The sequence below is a fragment of the Grammomys surdaster genome, unplaced genomic scaffold, assembly GCF_004785775.1.
Source record: "Grammomys surdaster isolate TR1022 unplaced genomic scaffold, NIH_TR_1.0 126248, whole genome shotgun sequence".
In the NCBI taxonomy this organism is placed as follows: domain Eukaryota; kingdom Metazoa; phylum Chordata; class Mammalia; order Rodentia; family Muridae; genus Grammomys; species Grammomys surdaster.
Genome location: NW_021621048.1, coordinates 707783 through 732998, shown reverse-complemented (window position 1 = coordinate 732998; position 25216 = coordinate 707783). Strand labels below are relative to the sequence as shown.

General features: G+C 45.4%; 1 protein-coding gene across 1 annotated transcript in view; it reads right to left on the bottom strand.

The window, feature by feature from the left end:
* Positions 1-6607: 6607 nt before the first annotated feature.
* Ctsh (cathepsin H) overlaps positions 6608-25216 on the bottom strand; it is a 19995-nt gene continuing 1386 nt past the window's right edge. The window contains exons 2-12 of the mRNA XM_028758923.1: positions 21040-21071; positions 20101-20206; positions 19079-19149; positions 17553-17657; positions 17212-17298; positions 16371-16426; positions 14855-14936; positions 13979-14047; positions 10422-10528; positions 7625-7750; positions 6608-6993 (exon numbers count right to left, since the gene is read on the bottom strand). Of these exons, the coding sequence (XP_028614756.1) occupies positions 6918-6993; positions 7625-7750; positions 10422-10528; positions 13979-14047; positions 14855-14936; positions 16371-16426; positions 17212-17298; positions 17553-17657; positions 19079-19149; positions 20101-20206; positions 21040-21071 (917 nt within the window). The 3' untranslated portion in view covers positions 6608-6917. The remainder of the gene's footprint in view (positions 6994-7624; positions 7751-10421; positions 10529-13978; positions 14048-14854; positions 14937-16370; positions 16427-17211; positions 17299-17552; positions 17658-19078; positions 19150-20100; positions 20207-21039; positions 21072-25216) is intronic.

Here is a 25216-nt window from a genome sequence, read left to right as displayed (position 1 = left end):
TGTGTGTGTGTGTGTGTGTGTGTGTGTGTGTGTGTGTGTGTGTGTGTCTTCTGCATATTACAAGTGATTCTTCTGTACTGCACGATTCCTCACAGTATCTTCTTCTTGGGGCTTCTCAAACCATGGTGTGCCAGCTTCGGGTGAAAGCTGAGCTTCTTACTCAGAACTCCTCAACAAGGGTTCCAAAGGAAACTAGCTGCTAGGTAAGTCCTCCTCCACACACCCCCCACTCCCCTTTCCTTTTTCTTCTTTCTCCTGCTTTCTTCTCCTCCCTCTTCTGACAGGGTTGCCCAAGCTGGTCTTGAGTTGGTATCTCCAGTGATAGCATTCCTGCCTTAGCAAGGTTGCAGGCACAATCCAACTCTTGGCCCAGCACTAGGCAAATGTATTATTTTTTAAAATTTTGAGCACTCACACAAGTCAGAAGAAAACCTGCAGGAGTTGTTTCTCTTCTTCCATAAGTGGATCCTGGGCATCAAACCTGGGTTGTTAGGATCCTGGCTTTTGCTTTGTTTTGTTTTAATTTTTTATTGGTCAAAGAAGTTAGAAGATTCAAGTATAAGGGACAGATGTAGATCTTACTGGATGAAATATCAGGGTTCAAGGTCAACTTGAATTAATCACTGGTAGAACCCCAACAAAGGAAAGAAGAAATGGGTTATGTTGTCATTCAGATGCGCTGCTCCTGCCTGAAGTCAGAGTGAGAACAAGTTACCTACCTCATGAAGATATTGATTAGTTGGGAAATCCTAAGTACTTAAAGCCTGTGTGGACATGTGAGAGAGTGTGTGTGTGTGTGTGTGTGTGTGTGTGTGTGTGTGTGTGACACCTGATGAATATAATATGATGGCTTATAGCAACATGGGTGAAGGGTTTTCAGGAGCATGGACAGTTTATCAGTGGCTTGCCCAGCAACATTACCTGCCTGTAGAACATCAGTTCTTAACCTGTAGGTTTTAACTCCTGACGGGTGTCACACATCAAATATCCTGTACATTACATATTTACATTACAACTCATAACTAACAAAATTAGTTGTGAAATAGAATAATTTCTTGGTTACCACAACATGAGGAAATGCATTGAAGTGTTGCAGCATTAAGGAAGGTCGAGAACCACTGTTGTAAAACCTCAAGGTGTGTGGGGCCTCCTAAGCCCCACCCTCCATGATGGAACACACAATACAACTGTTTCTAGGTGCAGTGGCCATATTATTTACAAAAGACATGACATTCTATCCCTCCCCCAGCTCTTACATCCTTTACACGCCCTCTTCTGCAGTGTTCACAACTCTTAGGAGGGGTGAAAATAGGGCAGAGCCTCAGCAGTTCATTTTAACACCATGACCATTTATGAGCCTAAAGTCACTATTGCCCTCTGCAAGAAAGTTTCTCTAACCAAAGCTGACAGCGGTAATTTATGGGCATGAACATATTTTTTTGTTAATCTTTTAAATGATTTTATGTGCATTGGCGTTTTGCCTTCGTGTATGTATAGACAGTGCTCTTCAACTGAGTTATAGACAGCTGTGAACTACCATATGGGTCCTGGGAATTGAACCTGGGTCCTCTAGATGAGCAGCCAGTGCTCTTAGCTGCTAAGCCATCTCTCCCGCAACCTAAATATAGATAATTTAGAAGGCAATTTTCATTTAGCAAACTTTCCCACTGGTACCTGTGGCCTCCATTAAAAACAACCAAATTTTTGTTTTGTATATGAGTGTTTCATTAGCATGTATGTATGTCCCCTGTGTAGGCACCTGGTGCCCATGGAAGCCAGAGGAGGGTGTGGGATCCCTTAAAACTGGAATTCTAGATGTTTCTGAGCCATCATGTGACTACCAGAAATTGAGCCCAGGTCCTCTGCAAGACCTGCCCGTGATCTTAATGACTAGATCATCACGTAACACTGCCAGGTTTTATAATCATGATTTTTGATTGCTACAGTCTGTAAGAGTCTAGGCATTGTGTTGTAGCAATGAGAAGACAGATACTGAAGGGGTTTTGTATATTTCCACATCTGTAGGAATATAGCTATTTACTGCAAAAGTGTTTTGGTTTGCTTTTTTTTCAATGCTAAGGATGACACTTAGGGCCTTACCATGCTAATGAAGCATTCTACCTTGAGCTACATCATCTGTCATCTCAAATGGGGCATTTTGGGGGATGACAAGGTGGCTCAGTGGGTAAAAGTGCTTGCCACCAACAACCTGATGATCAGTTCGATCCCCAGGGCCCACATGAAAGTAGGAGAGAACCAACTCTCACAAGTTGTCCTTTGACTTTAATAATACATTGTGGTATCTGCATGTCTACACATACATACATGCACACATTTAAAAAAATGCAATACAAAATTTAAAGGGACAGTGAGATAGCCCAGTAGTAAGTAAAGGATTCCCAAGAGCCTTGAGGTGGAGGAGGAAGAGAACAGACTCCTGAGGGTGGTCCTCTGATCTGTGTATATGCTTTGTGGCAATGTGCATGTCCCCTTGCCCCTTCTCAAATAAAAATATAATTAAAAGCTTAATTACATGTAAAAATGTAAATAAAAAATAAAAGGGGGATCTTGCCGAGAACTTTTTTTCAGATGCTAGACCACCGATGTCTTGCAAATCCTGTTGGAATTTTCACTTTATTATACAAAAGCCTTCAGGATGAATTTTCATTTTTTAGCTCTTAGAAGTGTCCTTAGGGTTTAGTGTATATAAGGTACCATCTATGGATAGAATAGTTTTGCTTCTTTTAATATGAATACCTGTTCTACGATTCTCTTATCTGATTGCCCAGGCTATATATATGTCTTAGGGTTTCATTGCTGTGAACAGACACCATGACCATGGCAACTTTTACAAAGGACAACATTTAATTGGGGCTGGCTTATAGGTTCAGAGGTACAATCCATTATCATTATGGTGGGAAGCATAGCTAGAAGATTGACTTCCAGGAAGCTTGAAGGAAGGTCTCAAAGCCCACCCCCACAGTGACACACTTCCTCCAAGGCACACTTTTCCAACAAAGCAACACCTAATACTGCCACTCCCTGGGCCAACCTTATTCAAATCACCACAATATACAATCTGTATTGAACAAAGCAGGTGAGAGCCAATTCCTGTCTTGTCCCTGTATTCTGTATTTCACCATTTATATATTAGCCATGGGTTTTTCTTAGAGGTCTTTTATCAGCTTGATGTCTATTCCTAGTTCATTGAGGTTCTTTTTTTTTAATAATAAAAATTCTCTGTCTCCCCCACCCCTCGTGTGTCTGTGTGTGTGTGTGTGTGTCTGTCTGTGTGCGCGCGCGCGCAATGATTGAGACTTGCATACTACAAATGTACTGTGTCATTGAGCTATATCCCCACCCAAATGTTAGTGGTGTTTTAAAAGTCACATTAATGGTTTTTTAAAAGTCACATCAAAAAATTGGAAGGACTCAATTAGAATATAATCATGTTTTGTACTGGTATACTAATTGTGACAAAGGTACAATACCACAGCCAGATCTTTGTAAACTTAAAATGGTTACAACAGTGTTTCGTTGTTGTTGTTTTAAGACAGGGTTTCTCTGTGTAGCCCTGGCTGTCCTGGAACTCACTCTGTAGACCAGGCTGGCCTCGAACTCAGAAATCTGCCTGCCTCTGCCTCCCAAGTGCTGAGATTAAAGGCGTGCACCACCACTGCCCAGCTACAAGAGTGTTTTGAAAGTACATGGTAGTGAGAGTTTAAATTAAATTGGTTTAATTGTGACTTTATGACACCTTTTATTGAATAGTAAAAAAAAAAAAAACATAGGCCAGGCTGATAGTTTACACCTTTAATCCCAGCACTCAAGAGGAAGAGGCAGCCTGGTCTACATAGGGAGTTTCAGGCCACCTAGTGCTAGCTAGCTAACTACACAGTGAGACTCTTATCTCAAAAAGAAAAAAAAAATCTGTCTTCTGATACTGATGTCTTGATTTCCCATTTTTTTAAAGATTCTTTGTGGTTAGTTACCCTTAAATTATGTATTACCTTAATGAGTATTTTAAAAGTTTTTTTTTAACTCAAAAACAATTTCTTCTCACTAGTTTATAAAAATAAATTTTATCTTGGGGCTGGTGAGGTGGCTGAAGAGGTAAGGGCACTTGCTTTGGCCAAGTCTAGCGACCAGAGTGGGAGACAAAGACCCTCCATTGTAGAAGGCAAGGTACCTACAAGCTGTCCCCTGACCTCGTGTGCATGCATGCACATCCGAAGTAAGTATCTTTTTCTATTTTTTTTTTAAATTTATGTGTATTGATGTTTTGCCTGCATGTATGTATGTGTGAAGATGTTAGATTTTGGAGTTACAGATAAGTTATGAGCTGCCATGTGGTTGCTGGGGATTGAGTCTGGGTCCTCTGCAAGATCATTCAGTGCTCCTTAACTACTGATGTACCTCTTCAGTCCCCAAAATGAATATTTTAAAATTGACTAAAACCCAGTAAAATTTAAACACTCTTCACTCTTTCCCCAGGTAAACAGAATCTATTTATTTTTTGAGATTTTAGTTGAAAATGTACTAAACTTATATTTCTATTTCTAGCAAAGATCAATTTATATTAATCTTATCACTTGAGAATATACTATGCTCTGTACTCCTTTAGGGTGTTTCATAATTTTGTTGGTATTGGTTTTTTGAGATGGAGCTGCCCCTGTTAGTCTTGTCTTGCCTAGAACATGCTATATAATACCAGGCTGGCCCCACACTCACAGTGAACCGTGTTAAGTGTTGGGACTAACAGTGTTTGTCACCACACCCGAGTTTTTTTATAATTTAATAGTTTTCTTCATATAACACTTTGGGTAGTTAGTCTTAGACACCATTTTGTTATATAGTTCTGTTTTCCTGATTTTGTTAAATTTTTAGTTTATCTGATTAAAAATTAGCCATTTTCTGAGCTCTTCTCTTTAGTTTTATTTTCACTTGTTTTACTTTTCCATGGAGCTGGGGATCGAACCCACAGCCTCATGAATGATAGGCAAGCATGGTAGCTAGATTTCAGGTTCATATTGAGCAGTTGTTGGACCTTGTTGCTATTATCTGCCCTCAGTGGGATTCTTTTCATACCACTATCCATTGATTTGGGAGTTTTTAATATACTTAGAAATTATACTTTTATTTCATGTTCTTTTTTAACTATAACAAAATTTTATCTAATCATGTTTAGGTCTTTGTGTATGTGTTGGCAGTAGGGATTAAACTCAGGGCCTCACACAGTCTTGCCAAGTACTTGACAAGTACATTGACATACATAGTCTTGTGTGTGTGTGTGCACATGTATGTATATCACGTATGTACACATGTGTGTTGGGTACACTTGTGTGCTGAGGCCACCAGGGCACATTAGGTACCTTCTATATTATTTATTTATTTTTTTTATGTACCATGTATCTTTTTTAAAGATTTATTTATTTAATGTCTATGAGTGCTCTGTTCTCATGTACACCAGAAGAGGGAATCAGATCCCATTACAGATGGCTGTGAGCCACCATGTGGTTGCTGGGAATTGAACGCAGGTCCTATGGAAGAACAACCAGTGCTCTTAACCACTGAGCCATCTCCCCAGCCCCATGTTTCATTTTTTAAAATTATTTTTGTGTGTGTTTTGTCTGAATACTTGTGTACCACATGCGTGCAATGCCCTTGGAGGCCAGAAGAGGGCATCAGATCCTAGAACTGGAGTTAGAGATGGGTTTGACCTGCAATAGGGGTGGATGCTGGAAGAGTTACAGAGGGTTCTGACCTGTTTTTGGGGGTCTGGTCCTCTGGAAGGGAAGCCAGTACTCTTAACTGCTGAGCCATCATTCTGGCCCACAATCTTATTTTTTGAGACAGTCATCTCTCACTGAGTCTGAGCATGCTGTTTGTGAATCCACCGGTTTTAATCCCCGAACACTGGCTTGAAAGCACATGTGGCCACTCCCACGAGTCCTTTTTTGAATTTTTGAGACAGGGTCTTACTAAGTGACCCCTGCAGGCCTTGAATTTGATTCATCTGTACCACCAGGGCTTGCCACCTAGCTGATGATGTGTGTGTGTCGGCTTAAGAGTTGTAGTGTCTTGTTAGTATTTTCTCACAGATTAAACTACAATTGCACTTGCCACATTTTGTCAGCAGCATTTTGTTCCAATTAAGTTTTTAGCTCTCAAGCGGCCCAAGTAACATGATAGCTTTATATACTGAAAGAGCAGCCTACAGCTGTATGTAGACAAGCCCCTGGAGCTGAGAGGCCTGCAGAGTAGCTTCATGGAAGAGGGGATGCTGTGCAGAGGACAGGGGCAGAAGGGCTGTCCAAAGAAGGGCCTGCTGAGGAAGCCATGGGCCACCCCTACTGGGAGCCAGTGACAGCAGAAGCCACAGGGACTTACGAGATTTGGGAGCTGCCCCGGCTCTGCCACATCCTGGCCCATTTGCTCCATTCTTCCTCCTAGGGGTTTGGAAACAGCAGAATCTCTAAACCTGCTCTTCCTTCTGGGATCTCCATCTGGCTGGCACCAGCACCCCCACCATACTCCCAGCTAGTGATGCTTTTTCTGTCCAGAGAGATGGAATAGAAAGAATGTCAGTTAGAGGCCTAGGCCCAGCCTGGGGAGGTATTCACTGTGTGTTTATTGAATAGACAACATAGAAAGGGTAACCATTGCAGCTCTCACTACGTGAAGAGAGCTTGAGAGAGAGACGATTTTAGGTCCATGTGGGTTTGGATCATTTAAAAACCACATTCAAAGCTTATGGCTGGTGATGGTGTCACATGGGTGGGCTTGTTGCTGGTCAAGTTCTTCCTTACTTCCTTTAGGCATCTACACTTCCGCACAATTTTCTCCAGGGCGGCATTCTTGTCGAAGGACCAGTTCCTCCAACTAGTCTGCCAACTAGTTAGCTGTGCAGCTGTGGCTTACACCTGAGGGATGGGGTAGGAGGCACAGGCAGCCAGACCACACATGTTCTTCCCACGCTCAATAAGGAAATACCTGGGCAGAGAGAAGGGATTGAAGACTGACTAGTAGCATCTGTACCTCAGAACTTTCTGGAATGTTTTGGTGTGAACCAAGACTTGACTTGAGAGGTTAGGCTCTCTGTATTTCTTCACAGAACAGCTACCACAGGTTAATCTTATCAGCAGGAAATGACTGGCCCTCACTTTGTAACTAATTTCTTTTTATTCTTGTGTATCCTACTTCTCTCCAGAATTGATGGAGGCTCCCTCCTCCTGCTGTCTGGGTCTTCACATAGCTATCTAACAGCCAGTATGACTTCCAGAAAAAAGAATCTCTCCTTTTCAGGTGTGTCTGTCTGTCTCTTGATCCATCTCAAAGGAAGGGCTGTTGGTTTTGTCCCAGCAAGATGTTGAGGTCTGCCTGTTACATTCATTTAGAGACCTTATTAAGCCAGTTAGTGTCCTGTACCCTGCAGACTTGTTAGGACCTAGGATCCTATGAGGGAGGTCTTGCTAACGGTCTTGCCATGTGAAGGTTCCATTCTAATGTTTCCCTTTCCTTGGCCTGGCTAGAGTTTGCTGTCCAACTCTTTGGAATCTTTAACTTTGAGGTAGTGATGTCTCCCACCATGGAGCACCTCCAGACATTAGCAACATGTGCTTACCCATCGTTCCCCCACTGGGTGCCCCAAGAGTTTTTCACAATCCAGTAGAGTAATCCATTCTGTTCTCCATAGCCAACAGCCAGGACTGCATGGTTTACTGTATCTGGAGTTTTATGACAGGATTTACTGGAAATGAAAATGAAATTTATAAAGGCTTGTAGTATAGTGGGGATAAAGGTCAGGACTGTCACAAGCAAAGACTCTAGTGCTGCAGAGATGTTTCCCACTGGAGGCAGGGTGGTGTGTTGGGTATCAATCAGCTATGGCTCAGCCATGAGGGGAGAGGATGAGTCTCATCAGTTTGCAACCCTTCTGTTTTAGTAGTTTCCATATGGTACTGGCCACACTCCACAGTGCACACTTTTGATTCCCAGCAAGGGGAGGAGCCTGGGCTGCACTTCTGTAGGCAACAGTGCCCAACTAGAATCCAACCCACTGCTGTTGCCTCTGCGTTCCTTGAGAAACTACCTTGTACTTATGACAAATATGTAGGCTTGCCCTTTAGTGTCCATGAAGAAATCCAGGACTTCAAAGACAGACTACAGTGGCCGCATGTTGATTCAATGGACATGGAAAGAAAGGTGGCCTAAGTCTTTATTCCTAGCACGCTAGAGACAGAGGCAGGCAGATCTCTGTGAGTTTGAGGCCAGCCTGGGCTACAGAGAGAAAACCCTGTCTTAAAAGGAAAGAGAAAGGAAGGGAGGGAGGGAGGAAGGGAAGAGGAGGAAGAGGAGGAGGAGGAGGAGGAGGAGGAGGAGGAGGAGGAGGAGGAGAAAGAAAGAAAGAAAAGAGATCCCCAAGGGCATACAGAAATTAAATGGACTTGGAGCTGTCACCAGTATGAGTCGCATACAGGAGGCAAGGTGCTGGAGTACAGACAGTAGGACCCACTCTGCTCTTAGCAAGCTTTGTTTGGTAGGGGGCAGTTGGGCAAAGAAGCTGTTATTAATGTAATGCCACTGAAGTAGGGGATAGAAGCCCCAAGGAGCAGAACCTGAACGAGTGGGTGAGAAGTGAAGAGTCCTTGAGGAGCAGGGGCTATACTGTATCCCTTCCTCATGGCTCCGCTGAGGGAGGGTGAGGGAGTATGGGCAGGGTGAGAAGAGACAAAGGAGGTCAATGACAGACCTGTGCAGAGGAAGAGGAGGGGAGCAAGATCACCAAAGACAAGCTAAGGCCCTGGGTAACGGGGGGGGGGTGGCTAGGGAGATGGCTCAGGGAGTAAAGGTGTGTGCCACACAAGTCTTGAGGATTGGAGTTCAGATTCCCGCATACATGTAAAAAGCCAGCTTACTTTTGTGCTTGGGAAGTGGAGACAGACAGATTCCCGGAGCTCATTTGCCAGCTAGACCAACTCAACCATTGAGCACTAGATCTAGTGAGAGACTGTCTCAAAAAGTAAAGTCATTAGGGAAGACACCTTAGATTGACTTCTGGCCTCCACATACATACACATACAAGTGCATGTGCACTTACATAGTTACGCTGACTTCTAGGCTTCATGTGCATATGCATGCACACTTGGGCACACTCACATGAATATATACCCTTAGAGAAATTTTCATGGCCAGAAAAACACTTCAGAAGTATTCTGGGTCCAAATGGAGGAGGGGCCAGGATGTCTATTGTAAGAGATGTCGGGAGCAAGCCAATGATGGGCTGGAGTAGGTAGGAGAGTGAGCGAGCAGCCTGTTGTGGCTCTAGCCTCTCAGCATCAGGGATGTGGGTCTGCTAACAGACACAAAGGTAGGTCTTCAAGGAGCACTGGGGCAGGAGGAGCACGGGGTTGGAGGTCTCCATGGCCACCCAACTGAATTGTCAGGGTCTAATAATACTCAGATCTAAGCATGGGTCTAATACTTGGAAGGGGCTTGGTGGGCCATGGATGTCCTTATCAAATAGTTGGCAGTGGATTTATGGTTGTATCTAACAACTCCATAGAGGGCTGAGGGCAAAGCCCGGAAGAACATGGACATTCTATGGGTGACTAGAGAACAACATGGAGAGCAGGGGAGTAGCTAGAGAGATTCCTTGCTGCACATATTCCTGTTGCCAAACAGGCAGCCTAGGGAGCGTGGACACAAGAAATCCCATATTAGACATGCTACGGGGGAGGGGACATGACATAGCTCATCAATACAGCAACTATCTACTACCCATGAGGCTCTGGGGGCTAAGGTCTCTCTATGTCTTCTTGAAGAACCAGATAGTGAATTCTCTTGCACAGAATTCTGGTGTCTGAAAACAGCTACTTTCCTTTTCCTTTTTTGAGACAGGGTCTCATGCTGACCAGACTAGCCTTAGCTCACTATATAGCGAAGGATTACCCTGAGCTTCTGATTCTCCTGCTTCTGGCTCCTCAGTGATTGAATGTTAGATGTGTACTATCACACCCCATTTGTGTGTTGCTAGGGACACACTCCAGTCTGTGCTGCCTGCTCGGCAAGCACGCACCAAATGAGCTACATCTCCAACCCCGTCTTCAAATATCTGACTGGATGTAGCACTTCTGTAAATGACCACAGAGCTCTGGGACATGGAATTTGGTCTTAGTCATGATTTCACTATCATGGCTGGGTCTGTGGCATCCTTCACTACCTCTTTTCTTTGCTGGCATAGAGACTTGGTCCCTGACACTCAGAGCTGCAAGAAGACAAATAGAGGGAACATACTCTAATTCAAAATGTCGTCTAATTAGGAGTCTAGGTTAAGGCAGAAGCCATGTGCTGGGTTTGAGGAGGTCCACCCGGTCTTATCTAGTCTCCTCTGACTCCCCCCCCCCCCCGCCTTGACTTACCTGGAGTAGACACCACTTTTATACATCATAAAATCTTCAGTCACCTCAAAGGCAAAGCTTATAGGGTTGTATAGAGCCACAGCCTCTACCATTGCAGCTTCGTCATTCTGTGGACATAAAGAAGGGCTGACAGACATGCAGGCATCTCCCACCTCTCCTCCACGTTTACAGCCTGTTGTCTGAAGGCAGGGACTAGAGTTCCAGAGCTGTGCAGGTAACCATGAGGAACAATAGTCCCTGGCACTTAGCAGTAATGCTCTTAGGCAGAGTGCTAGCACATTTTGCATTGAATTTTGTTGTTTTCTGAGATAAGGTAGTATGTGGTCCAGGCTGGCCTCAAACTTGTTTCGTAGCTGAGTATAACTTTGGACAGTCTTCCTGCTCCATCTCTCAACTGTTGGGATTACAGGCTTGTACTACCATGCCTGGCTTGGGTAAATTATATCTCTTAAAAACCTTTTAAAACTGGGCATGATTGCTGGACAGTGGTGGCACACGCCTTTAATCCCAGCACTTGGGAGGCAGAGGCAGGCGGATTTCTGAGTTCGAGGCCAGCCTGGTCTACAGAATGAGTTCCAGGACAGCCAGAGCTATACAGAGAAATCCTGTCGAAAAACCAAAAAAAAAAAAAAACAAAAAAACAAACAAACAAACCCTGGGCATGATGGCACACACCTTTAATCCTAGCACTTGGGAGGCAGAAGCAGGTGGACCTCTGAGTTCAAGACCACTCTTGTCTACATATTGGATTTCATAACAGCCAGAGCTATGTAACAAACTGTCTCAAAACAAGATAAAAAGTAAAAATAAACAGAGTGACAGGGACAAAACATGTCAGGCAAGTGTTCTACACTTATGTATGGTTCTATGCCTTGCTTTTGTTGGTGGACCAAACCCAAGATTCCCAACATTAAATCTTGTGCATGTTAAGCAAGTGTTTTGTGACTAAGCTACACCTCATTTGGATTTTTTTTTTTTTTTTGAGACAGGGTTTCTCTGTGTAGCCCTGGCTGTCCTGGAACTCATTCTGTAGACCAGGCTGGCCTCGAACTCAGAAATCCGCCTGCCTCTGCCTCCCAAGTTCTGGGATTAAAGGCGTGTGCCATCACTGCCTGGCTCATTTGGATTTTTATCTGGCTTATAGCTCTTCCTCCCAAACCAAACTAGCTCCCTTGTGGCTTTGGCCTTTGCCCTCCCTTTCTGAGTGTCTGGGAATCTCTCTTTTGTCTCACACACAGCTCAGCCATTCATTCTCTCAGTCACAACTGACCACTGAGGCCATCCTACGGAAGATGCAGATATGAGTGTGATGCTCTTGCTTCAGCTCCCAATACTCCTCATCCAGGAAGACAATCTAGGGGGCCTCACTGGCGGAACACAGATCTTACAGACCCACAAATAGATAATAACTATACCGGGGTAGAAACAAGACTAGTCAAGGCTTTGAGCCTTCTGAGTAGGACTGACAGGGGAAGCCAAGGGAGAGTTATGGTAGCTTCTTAGAGGCAGGAGGACAGCAGCAGCCAGAAGCACCTGGTAGACCTCGAAAGTCCCCTCCAGGGCAGAGTGGGTGATTCCCACACTTTATGTTTTAAAGCACCCCAGTTGGGAAAAACAGAGGGAGTCATGGTAATGAGATGCTTAGGAGTGGAAATGATTCTGGAGATTCAGTGAGTTGAGGCCAGCACTCAGAGCAGGGAAGTAAAGCACAGGAGGAAACAGTGCAGAACTGGGTGTGTCCTCACTCAGGCAATGGGTTCCTTCCAAGTACTGCTACATTTTTTGGGAGCACAGGAGATCACAGAGGCCTGCTGCATTAGGGCAAGAACTTTGGTGGCTGGCACTGTTTCTACTGCTGTCCCCTATCCTGTCTGAGAGTTCTTGGCCTGCTCTCTGGGGCTCTGCTTGTGCTCCTGACGTATCTTCCTGGGAACCAAACATAAGGTAACTTTTGAGTGCTTCACTTCTGGTGGAGTACAGTGATCCAGAGGGCCAGTCTTGGTGGGTGTGTTAAAAAAACAGGGTTTCTTTTCAGGAGATGATATATCTCTATTGGAGGAAATGGGCTGTGTTGCTGAGATGGCAAATGTCAGTTCTGGAATGACATTCCTCAGTTCAAATCCAGCCCCACCTCCTAGCTCCTGGGCACAGTTTTTAAGCTCCTCTGAGACTTTTCTCATCAAATGGAGGTAATCACCACATCCCTGGTGTAGGTTATTTGGAGATGGTGCCTATCAGGTGGCTTTATACTGCCTCTAATCACTCCAGACTGCTATTGCTCTGGAGAGCCTGGCATGGCCTTCAATTGGATGGCAGCTACTGTCATTACGTACAGTACATGTTTGTGGCACACGGCCCCGTATCTGCACATCACATCTGCACACACCCTGGTTTCTCACGTCGTATACACTCCTCCCTGAGTGAGCCCATGCCTACCAGACTCATGAGGCCACCCGCTCATGCATGCTCACATGTTCTCTTGGAAAAGCAGGGTATGACTGTGTGCTCAGGAATGCTGTCCTTCAAGTATAACAGGCATTACCATCTTAGAGTGGCCCTGATGAAACTCAGTAAGATTTGACTTGATGATGTTCCCTCATGAGTAGGGGAAGGGAGGTTCATGAGACTCTCACCTGTGGTTCCAGATACCTCCTCCCCCTCTAAGTCTCTGTCAAAGCTATATAAACTCTGTCCCAGCTTCATGTGGTCTCCGCAGGATCTAGTGTACACAAGAGGTGGTCTAGGCTATCTGTGCAGCTATGAGAAGTTATCTTCTCTAGAAAGGGGCATTTTGATGATACAGCTGTTTTTGAGGTTACTCAATTCCTGTAAGTAAGTTCAGCAAATTCACAGGTTCACCAGGCTAGGCTTGGGTACAATGTGATTATTTTGGTCTGTTGTTGGTACCCTAGTTGGCATTAGCAGGCATCTACTAATATCTTACTGGGAAAACTGAATGTTTGCCCAGGTACTCAAGGTGAGGTGTGTGGCAGCCAATCCTAGCCTGACCTGACTGACAAGTTCATGCTTCTCACCTTCCCACATGCTGACTTGCCTGGGCCAGCCTCTAGTGCAATGGTTCTCAACCTGTGGGTCTCTTCCCCTCTAGGGAGGGGGTGCTGTTGAGTGACTGATCCCTTCATAGAAGTCACATATCAGATATTTACATTATGATTAATACCAGTAGCAAAATTACAGTTATGAAGTAGCATATGGATAGCTTTATGGTTGGGGGTCACCACAACACGAGGAACTGTATTAAAGGGTTGCAGTATTAGGAAGGTTGAGAACCACTGTGCTAGGGGGATGGTGGCGATTATCATTTGCATTTTAGACAAGAAAACAGACCCATAGGCACAAAGCCCCCTATAGACTTGTAACTCAGAACCCAGAGCATCCCCTGTCACCCTATGATTCCTTCTTGTCTTTCACCACACAGCCTTCATGGTCAGCAGTAACCCAGACTCCTCCCTCCATGACAAGCTGCTAAGAAGAGCTGCTCTTGTGGCTTCCATAGCAGAACACGCTCCCTAGCTAGAGATGGACGCAGGACTCACGAGTGTGATGTTGACAACATTCTTGACGAATGCAACAGCTTCTTTTGGGTTGAATCTGCACTGACCATCCTGTTTGGGGTGAAATAGAGAATACAGATTAGAGATGCTTAGCCTTCAGCTGAGGTCACATTCTCCCCATGAACGTTTACAGCATTTTCTAAGCAGCCTGCATGCACCATGGGCTTGCTGACAATGGCACTCCAGAGGGACTTAGAAGTATCCTTGTCCTTAAAGGAGCAGGAGATACTTCTGCGCAGACTTGGACATACACATAGTGCTTGGTCAGAGCCCAAGGAAGGACCTGAGCCAGCAGCCCAAGGAAATCAAGAAAGAGACGTTGAGTTGAACCCTAGGTAGCAGGGTTGGAAGGACAATCCAGGAAACAGTGCCGACCAGAGGCAGGCAGAGATTAAGTCACCAGACAGAAATTGGGGGAAAGGGATGTGGTTTGTGGGAGCCAGGAATTGATGGGTATAATAATGGGAAGGACTTGGCCTTGTGGGGGTGAAGCAGATCCCAGGAATCTCCAGAGTTCTCTGACCAAGGTAGGTATATAGGTTGAGCTGGTCAGAGAGGCCCAGGGTGAGTGCAGATAGGTGTTTCCTGATGAAGAGGCCCAATTCTGGATGGAGGTGGACACAGGGTAGACCAGTGGAATCACAAAGGAATGGCAATATGAGTTGAGGTTTGAGGGTCCTGAAGAAGGGCATTCACGAAAGAGAGTTGCTGCCACAGAAGCAGGAGCGACAAGAGGTCCCTGGTAAGAGCAGAGAGTACTAGCAAGCACCACCAAGGCTCCCAATTTGAATGGCCGCAGGGTGGAGGAGGATAAGGGTGAAATGGAGAGGAGACACAGCTGAGGCCACCCACAGTTACCTCGCCAATGTATGGGTAGCTGTCTTCTGCCATGATGCCCTTGTTGTACAGGATGTACTCGAAAGCCTGGCTGGGGAGACCTCTGAAAGAAGGACACACACACAAATCCTTCTGGGCCTGGCCTCACAGACAGGACTAGGTATCAGCTCTAGAGCTTGGTGATGTTTGCCCTTGTCCAGATCACTGGGGTCTTGGTAGGGCATATTCCAGTGGCAGAGGTTTTTGAGAGATCAGCAATGTACCCCTGGTCTCAGCCACTGGTATCTGCATGAGCCACGAGTGCCCCTCTGGGACAGGAGAAGCAGACAGCCCCTCAGGGAGGCTGAAAGAGTCACTATCTCCACGATGCCATGTGTTCCAGGCATCCTCATGGCTAGTGTTCCACAGACAGCCTGCCTGACCCCTCATGTCAGCCCCAGGTGGTAGCTACTACCATGCCCAGGCCACAGTCTGAATTCAGACTTCAAAGGTTCTAAAGGTCAGTCTTTCTCATCTTACTACCTCCCACCAATGAACCAATGAACCAACCAACAGATCACTCAGCAGACCCAACGCTGTCCAGCCTTTGCTCTTTCTCCCTATAACCTGTATCGACACCGGACCTATGGCATGCTTGTGCATGGCTTATTCAACTCCAAGGAATGTTATCGCTGTGTGTTCTACTATCTCTTGGATCACCTGCACCTAGGTCCACAGGGGCATATGGTGGGAACTGGAACTTGAAAAGAAAATGGCAGTAATATCATGAACCAGAGCAAACAGACTTAAAAAGATGGTAGGACTCCAGCACGCCGAGGCATGCATGGGCAGTCCAAAGACGGACAGAAGAAAGAGAAAAAGTGAGGGGTAAGTGAGCATCCTGGCAGGCTGTAGCATCAGGCCAGGATGGATTCCTGGACGCAGGTTAGAGCATGGCTTTCTGCCAGAGACTCTGATAGTCACTGCTGCCAGAGAAGATGGCACAGGAGATGTCCCACCGAGGAGTGATGAGGGCAAGTGGGTCTGATGGGAAGTCAAGGCTGAGAATATGCCCTTGAAGACCCTAGGGGACATTTTCTGCATGTTATATGCCCAGAAACCTGTCTAACTGCACAAAACTCTCAGAGGTCAGCTCACATGGACAAAGGGAGGATAAGTGTCACTGTGAAAATGGGAGCTACTTCCTAGTAACTAAGAGGATGACCAGGAAGCTGGCACAGAACAGCTTCAGGGAACGTGTCTAAGGGCCCATCAGTTCTCCATGTGTGAATCTGGAGCTTGGAGAGAGGTGTGTTTCTTTCTCTGTTAATTCTTTTGGCCACTTGTCCTGAGGCTTTGGTGTCTAGTGAGGCTGACCATGCTGAGCACGGGGCTGGGTGACATCTTGGAAAGAGGCTGGACTCTTAGCCCCAAACCTTCATCTGTGAAATCACTACCCACGGGGTTGATGGGATTTCATGACTCTAGCAACTACTAAATCAAACAGCAGAAAGTGAGGGAGATGAGAAGGGGTGGGTGCTCCCCCTCCTGAACATACCCTTTGCAGCCATGATTATTGAAGTCCTGGGCACAATCTACCAGCTGCTGCTCAGCCTAGAGGAAGAAGCACAGACCCCGTGAGAAGATGGCTGAGAGGCCCTGGGGGCGCTGCTGTAAAGCATCAGCATTCACTAGCTCAATTACATTTGTGGCCTAATTAGTGTTGTGTGGTGATGACCCTGTATGATCTCAGAATATCCCAGAGTGTCTGCCCTGCAGCTGGTACATGTTGGGAGGGGCTCAAAATGACCTGGCTGCCAAGCAGGTGGCAAGGCACAAATAGGCCCTCCTTCCTAATGAGCACTTGTCCTGTAGAGGTATACACAGTACAAATGGTGCATCTATGGTACTATGCCAGAGGGAGAGGGGTCAGGTCCAGAGCCACTGCCCCATCACTCCTGACTTCCCTCTTCCCTATACATTGGGACAGTTCTGTCACTTGTTGGATCCTTCCCTTGGGGATTAGTGAATAGACAGCTCTCCCTTGCATGAAGATAACAAAGCATGGGAAAGGGCATATCTCCTAGAACAGGTATCTCCTAGGCAGTGCTGTCCAGAACTCCTGTTGGTAAAGTACCAGGCTGAAAAACTGAGGAGTATGGATACCCACATTGACTCACGAAGGAGCCCTTGGGGCCTTTCTTCACTCTCATTCTTTTTGGGAAAATGTTAGCTGAGCTTCTCAGGCTAAATTGTCATCAAGGTTGGGACCATGAGATCCAATAGAACTAGAACTCAATGGAAATAGAACTCTTGGCTGACACCATGAAGGAGCCCGAAGGCCCAAGCCCAGTGGTGAGAAGTGGACTGTAGGAGATGGCCTATGGCTGACTTCTTACCAAAGACAGCATTTTCCCACTGGCAATAGCCACGGCGGACTCTAGGGCCCCCGTGGTGGAGAAAGTCCAGCAGCTGCCACAGGCCCCCTAGAGGAAACAGAGTAGAGGGAGTCAGTGAATATGCCCTCCAGACACAGCTCTGCCCACCAGTGTGGGAACCTCAAAGCAATGACACACTGAGCTTTGCAGAGGAGAGAACTAGAGAGATGAAGGGAAAAGGCAGGGGGTCAGGATATGCTTGCAGAGGTGCTGTGAGCATCTGAGTTCTCTATTCTAGAATGAAGTCTGACAGCGTGGCTCTTTTGGGAGGAGAATGTGGGGACTGCCATGCCATACCATACCTGATTTTTCACCGCTGAAACAACATTTCCTTTCTTCCGCCAGTCCATGGAGGAGGGGTAGGGGCCAGTACCACGGAGGTAGTTACTTTTGGTGGCTGAACAATTCTGAAACGACCCAATAACATTATTTTCAAGGAAACTGTAATCAAAATGTAATTGTTGAAAGGGAATGAGAGGTCTGGGGAGATGGTTCAGTGGGCAAAGTGTTTGTTGTCCACAAATGAGGACCTAGGTCCTCACAGCTATGTGACTTTGTGACCCTAGTGCTGGGGGTGGGGCAGGAGACAGGCAGATCCTGGGGACTTGGTCAGAGTCTAGCTGAATGGGTGAGCTCCAGGTTGTGGTGGAAGTGTGGTGGTTGTGGCTCACACCTTTAATCCTAGCACTCAGGAGGCAGAGGCAGTCTCTGTGAGTTCAAGGCCAGCCTAGTTTACATAAAGAGTCTGAGGTCAGCTAGGGCTGCAAAATGAGACCTTGTCTGGAAAAAAAAAATGGTGAAGGTACTGGAGAGATGGCTCAGCACTCAGCAGCTGAGGGCCTTGGCTGTTCTTCCAGAGGACCCAGGTTTGGTTCCCAGTACCCACATTAGATGGCTAATGGCTATAACTTCTTCAACTTCCAGGGATCCAATACTTTCATCTTCTGGCCTCCATGGGCACCCACATACATATGGCATATACACATATGCACAGACACATATACATGTGCACCTAAATACATAAAAAATAAGGTGGAGAGCATTGAAGTAAGACAGGGATGCTAACCATGGCCTCTCACGTGCACATGTTGGGGTGTAGGCAAGGACACTCACACACGCATCAACACAGGCAACTACCACACAGGTATATCCACCACACACATGCATATACCACATACTCGAATACAACACACACATTCGTCATACACATATCCATCAGCCAAGCACATGCATATACTGCACACATTCAAGTACACATGCACACACACACACATATACAAAAGGGAATGAGAAATGTTGTCATCCACTGAGCACTTTTGAAGTAGATGCAGGAGGATCAAGAGTTCAAGGTTAGCCTTGGTTACATATTAAGATCCAGGCCATAGACTTATTGCAACTTGATACGCCATGGCTGGTTGATATTCATGGAAGATCTACCCTTTTCTGAAGAGGAACAGAGGAATGGATTGGGGTTCAGGGAAAGGGGAGGTGGAGGGTGTGTGGGAGGAGGGGGGAGAGGAAACTGCAGTTGGGATGTTAAAAAAAAAAAAAAGCCTATCAAAATTCATTTTTAAGTGGGCTCCTGGATTTTATCTGCTACTTCTAGATTCCAGGTTCATGTTGTATGGGCCAGAGCCCTGGAGTGAGGGGCTGTTGAGAGATGGATGCTACTGCTCCCACACAGAATTCAGGGACACTTATACACCTACAGGCATGGCTGGGGATACCCACGGCTGAATCTAGCTGGACAAACCACATGCAGGCCTAGTGTTTATTTCACAGGTTTGAGTGGAAAGACCCAGAATTATTTACAATGAACTACACTAACCTGAGGCTCTGACCAGAGGTATTTGTGTTTTATCTCAGCAAAGCTCATATCTGAAAACTGGTTCAATGCCACTGAAAAAGAAAAGGGAAACCAAACCAAACAAAGCCACAGTGAAATCAGGGGTCGTAGTGAATCGCTGATAAACAACACAAACAAACGAGAATGCCCATTCACCCATGTTCTATTTATAGCCGGTACAACTTGGCTTCTATAAAATTCTATATTTTATATGATTTAATAATATAGCAAGGTCAACTGATATCGTGCCTCTGAGAAGTTCGGGCAGACACACCCCAGGGTTCCTGGTGGATGAAGTAGATCTGAGGTGTAGCTAGGCACCCACCATGAGGCTGATGAACCCCTAGGTAAAGAGCGGCCATATCTGTGCAGGTGTCTTGCCACCGGCACTGTACCCAGTGTTCAGTGCAACCCAGCCAGTACAACACTTGCCAGTTCCACTTCAACCCAAGTCAGCCCCTGCTCCAAGGTCATAAGCTAGTACCAGACAGAAAAAGACAGAACTTCTGTTTTCCTTTCAGTTCCTGCTTGCTGCCCAGAGTCCCTTTAGCTGGGCTGCCATCATTCCTCAGCAGCTGCAGTGATCAGGCTAGCTGTGTTTCTAGTGACCCTCACCAGGAGTGAAGCTGGATGACTCTAGAGACTGCTCAGAGCAGTCTGAGAAGCAAGGCCTCACAGCGACCCAGACAGATCTTGGTTGTGTGAGCTGTACCCTCAGTGGGGAGTGGGAGGGTGGGAGGTATGGGGGCAGGGCTTCTCTAGAATCTTTTGTAAACTTCAGTATTCCCACAGGTTACCAGTACTGTCTACGTTTATGTCTTGTACAGAATCTGAGATTCGCCCAAGGCATCTTCTGATTCTGAGTCTCTGCTCTCTATGACCGTTAGCCCAGAGTGGATCTTTTTTACCAGCCTATGCCACTAATCATTTTCTTTCCAGATCTAGAGGTGTTCCTGCCCCTCCTTCTCTCAGATGCCTGGAGGAAACGGAGCTTCTCCCAGTACTTTTAAATGTGTGGTTCCTCTGGTTGTGGGCATGAATCCTCCTCCAGTTGTTGGCAAACATCTGTAGCCTGTGGTTGTACTCCTCGGAGCTGTATGTCTTTTGATGCTAAAACAAAACACACCAGCAGTCAAGTCCTGAGAAAAGGTGGTTTTAGAGATTTCCCCCACGCCCTCTCCTCCGATCCAAGACTCTTCCAGGGTGTTATGTATGTAGGCTGATTTCAAATGTCCCTAGATAAAATGATCAGGAACATCTAAGATTTCTATCCTACCTCTTATCCTTCAAATGCTGGGATTACAGGCATGTGTCACCATGCCTGGATTACATGGTGTTGGAGATCAAAGCAGAGTTGTGTGCATGCTAGGCAAGCATGCTACCTACCGAGCTGAATCCCCAGCCAATGGAGGTTTCCATTCTGCCAGTATCTCAGGACAGATCTGCAGTCAAATGGGGACTCTGTTCTTGTTCTCTACTGCCAATATCAGGAAGTTACAAAGCAATCCTTTACCTCCAGGGACCTGTGGCCAGTTACGAGTTCAGGTGACCCCAGTGAGGAGACCTGCCAAGAGTAGGTGGCCTGCAGATACCATGACTCACTGCTGAGCCAAGTGTATGGCTGACCTACCATTTTCAAACCTGTACATACTGATGTCCTCAATAGTCTCTGCAGCCACAGTGCAAAGTGCTCTGAATACAAACGCCAACAATGAGGAGAAGTCATGGAAGGCTTCTGCCAGGCTCATCACTGGGCAACACTATTTGGAAGTTCACTTCACTGTATCCTTCCTAGAATTTGGTCAGTTTGAATCATGGAAAGACCCAGGACAGACAGAGCAAGGTTAGAAAAGTGCTCTTCTGTCTCAAATCTGATACAATTTAGTTTGTTAACTGGAAGCTTTGTGACAAGGAAACTTCAAAAGAAGAAGTTGGCCACTGACCTGTTTCATCCATGACTTAAAGTGAAACTTTTCTGTAAAGAAAAGAAAAAGAATTAGGTCTTCACATGCCTCGTGATCATGTTGCATCTAAAACCTCCTAGGGCACTAGAGAGCTGATTTGCATTTTATTAATTTACTATATTATTTATTCTATTCTATAATATAATTTATTTATTATGAGACAGGGTCACACTCTGTAGTCTTGACTGGCCTCAAACTCATAGAGATCTGTCTGCTTTTGCCTCAGAGGGCTGGGATTAAAAGTGTGTGCTGGCCGCACCTAGCTGATTTGCATTTGCAAAATACCAAACTGGAGGTTAATGTGGGTTATCTAAAACTTGAGTACAAAAAGGAACTCAAACTCTTTCTGCTTCATTGCCACAAGAAATTTTGAGAAACTGCTATTTATATGTGGTGCGTGGGGGAGGTGTGCAATCATGTGTGCACATGTGAAGGACATAGTTGTCTAGATGTCTTCCTCTGTCTCTCTCTCTCTACCTTGTTTCTTGAGACAGAGTGTCTGGAAAAACCTGAAGCTCAGCTATTTGGCTATACAGGCTGGCTAGAAAGCCCTGGGATCCTTCTGTCTCTTCCTTTCAGCTCTGGGGTTATACGTGTGTGCCCCATACCTGACTTTTTATGTGGGTGCTAGAGATCAGAACTCAGGTCCACCCCCATCAGTGATATACTTAAAACTTTGAAATTGTATTTATTGATGTGTGTGTGTGTGTGTGTGTACATGTCAGAAGACAGCTTTTGGGAGTTGGGTCTTTCCTTTCACCAAGTGGCTCCCAGTCTCCAGGCCTGGTGGCAGCTGGTAACTACCAGGAAAAGCAGAGATCAGTCAAGATCTAGATTTCCAGTTTTCATGAGCTGTCACCCTTGCTGGGGAGGATTTGTGTTGATGCAGCCTTGAGTCATTTCTGCTCCTGTAACTAACTCTTTACCCACACTCCAGTAAGTCATCCTAGTAAAAGCCATTGGTTCATCAAGCTGGACTTTGGTGGTATTTATTTTGGTCTGTCATTGATTCTCTGTCTGGGGTGAATAGATTTTTTTTCATGTCTACCCAGAAATAGAATTTTGGAGTGTTGGGAATATTTTATTGTCTCATGGGGTGCAATTTACATGAGTCTGTTCAATCAGGAAAATTCACTGAAATTTATGTTTAATGATTAGGGTACTTTTGCCACTATAGTTCAATATAAAGTTAATTGAATACAATTGTTACTTGTTACCTTGTTAATTGTTACTTGGATACATTTGCCTCATTCTCCTGAGATTTGGGATTACAGAAGTGTACCACCATGCCCAGTGAGAGTAACTGTTTTAGCTTTAGCAATATCTATGGTTACTGATATTACTTATCTTTGTGGCCTGAATGGAGCCACAGGTAATGGGAAAGGAAATGAGTATGGTTGTGTCTCCTATAAAACTTTTCAAACTCAGGCAAACCAGCTGTTCGTGGATTCTAGCTATATTCTCCCTTTACACCATTCAAAACTTCCATTTTAAATTTAAATAGCTGCCAAAGATTTGTTCCAATGTACTATTAATGTTTTAAATTTTTATTTTGTACAGTGTGTACATATGTTGTACCTGAACACCCCATGGTATGAGCGTAGTGGTAGCATGTTCTTGCCTTCCACCATGTGGATTCAGGGAATTGAACTCAAGGTGTTAGGCCTGGCAGCAAGCACCTTTCCTCTCTGAACCATTTCGTTGGCCCCTTATGTTAAATATTGACATTTGAAAATAAGACCATGGCTAGGGAGATGGCTGAGCAGTTAAGGCACTGGCCATGAAAGGAGGAAGACTGGAGTTTGGATCTACAGAACCTACTAAATGTCAGTAGAGCGTGGAAGCTAACCTGCAGTTCCAGCCTGCGGTGGCCAGGCCAGGGGATGCCCAGAATGCATTGGGCAGCACTAGCTAAATTGGTTTAATTGACAGACCTGGGCTCCATGAAGAAGGCAGAAGAACAATCAAGGGAGGTTCCTGATATTAACCGTGGGCATCCACACATATCTATACTCATGCGAGTTCATACATGAAAACATATGTGCTTATATGACCCTACACACAAACACAAGAGTTGGATACCTTTCTGGTCATGGAAGTACAAGCCTGTTCATTCTAGCTCTGGGGAAGCTGGGGAAGGAGGTTCTGGAGGAGTTCAATGGGCATCTGGGCTACATAAAAGATCCTACCTCAAAACCCCACCACCACCAGGAGCAACAAAAGACTTGGATACTTTACCTATTTTTTTTTCCTTTGAGACAGGGTTTCTCTGTGTAGCCCTGGCTGTCCTGGAACTCACTCTGTAGACCAGGCTGGCCATGAACTCAGAAATCTACCTGCCTCTGCCCCCCAAGTGCTGGGATTAAAGGCGTGCACCACCACTGCCCGGCTTTTACCTATTTTTTTTTTCTCCTTGAACACCCATCTCTCTGTCTCACATATGTTTAGCCTAAGAAAGAACCCTTATATTAAGTCACCCTATCTCCCTTACTGCAACACAAAAGATCAATTAATTTTTGTTTCCTAATCATTATGAAATTATTCTAGATTGAACAATTGCACAAAATTATTATGAAGACCTTGATTGTTTCCAAATATGTTTTACACTATGAAAAGTCATTGTTAAACCTAAAAAAGCAAAACTTAAGTGGAAATGTATCTTTTGTACATGTGTTTAGAACAGCATCTGGCTAAATAGCCCAGGCTAGCCTTGAATTCACAATCTTTATGCTTTAGCTTTATGAGTGCTGAGATTACAGGTATCTGGAATCTGGTCAAATGGGCAGTTTGGAAGTAAAGGGTCCAGTCTGGTTTCACTGACACCATCTGTGTCCCCTTGTCCCCCCAGGGGATTCCTAGGGATCCATGCCAATACAGCAATATGAAGGCCGTTGCTATGTGGAAGCTACATCTCTATCTAAAAGCCCCAGACCTGCTCCAGAAGCTAAGTCAGGACTATAAGGAAGAAAACGAACAGTTCCTCAAGACAAACTGTGAGCGAGGTGCAGGGGATTCCAAACCCGGGCTAAGGGCCTGCTGTGGCTAAGGCCTTCAGAGAAGACAGACCTCAGCCCAGGACCATGCAGAATTTATGGCTAACCTGTGCCTTTTTCGGGGGCTTGGTGGAGGGGGGTTTCCAAACCAACAAGAGGAAGAAAGCCCCAGAATTCTTCAGTGTTGGTAGACAAAAGCACAGATGACCTCAGACCCATCCCAAGCTTACTCTGATTTAAGTGAAATTCATTTCATCGATTTATTTTTTTTTACACGTGTGTGTACAGTGTGTGCACAGTGTATGGTGCACTGTATACTCACAGAGATGTCCCATGTTTTCCTCTCTCTCATTCCACTTTACTGAGGCAGGGGTCTTTAACTGAACCCACTGCTTACCCATCCTAGGTAGTCTAGCTAGCCTGCTTACCCCAAGGCCCCTCCATCGTTGCTTCCTGAATGTGGAGATTATGGGCGGCTGCTGTGCCTGGCCAGCTTTTACATCGTTTTGGGAATAAGGACTCTGGCTCTCAGAGCTGTATACTAAGGGTTTTATGCACTGAACTATCTCTCTAAAAGGAACGCTTTTATGACTAAGGCATGGCACATACCTGTAATCTCAGCACTTGGAGGACAGAGACTAGAGCATCCTTGGCTAGTTAGTGAGTTAAAAACAGAAAAAGCAAAACCTGTAATCTCAGCACTTGGAGGACAGAGACTAGAGCATCCTTGGCTAGTTAGTGAGTTAAAAACAGAAAAAGCAAAACCTGTAATCTCAGCACTTGGAGGACAGAGACTAGAGCATCCTTGGCTAGTTAGTGAGTTAAAAACAGAAAAAGCAAAACCTGTAATCTCAGCACTTGGAGGACAGAGACTAGAGCATCCTTGGCTAGTTAGTGAGTTAAAAACAGAAAAAGCAAAACCAAAAAAAGGGTGTAGGGGCTCACCAGGTTCTATCCCTGCCTGAGGGTTTATAGGCAGTTAATAGTTGCCAGGGGAGGGAAGATACATTTTCTTCAGTGGTGTAGCAGCTGGTAAGGTAAGGCCACCATGTTTTTGATAAACCTAATAAAGCCCAGAGGGTCACACAAAGATTTGAGGGAGGGAAGAAGGGAGGAAGAGAGAGAGAGAGAGAGAGAGAGAGAGAGAGAGAGAGAGAGAGAGA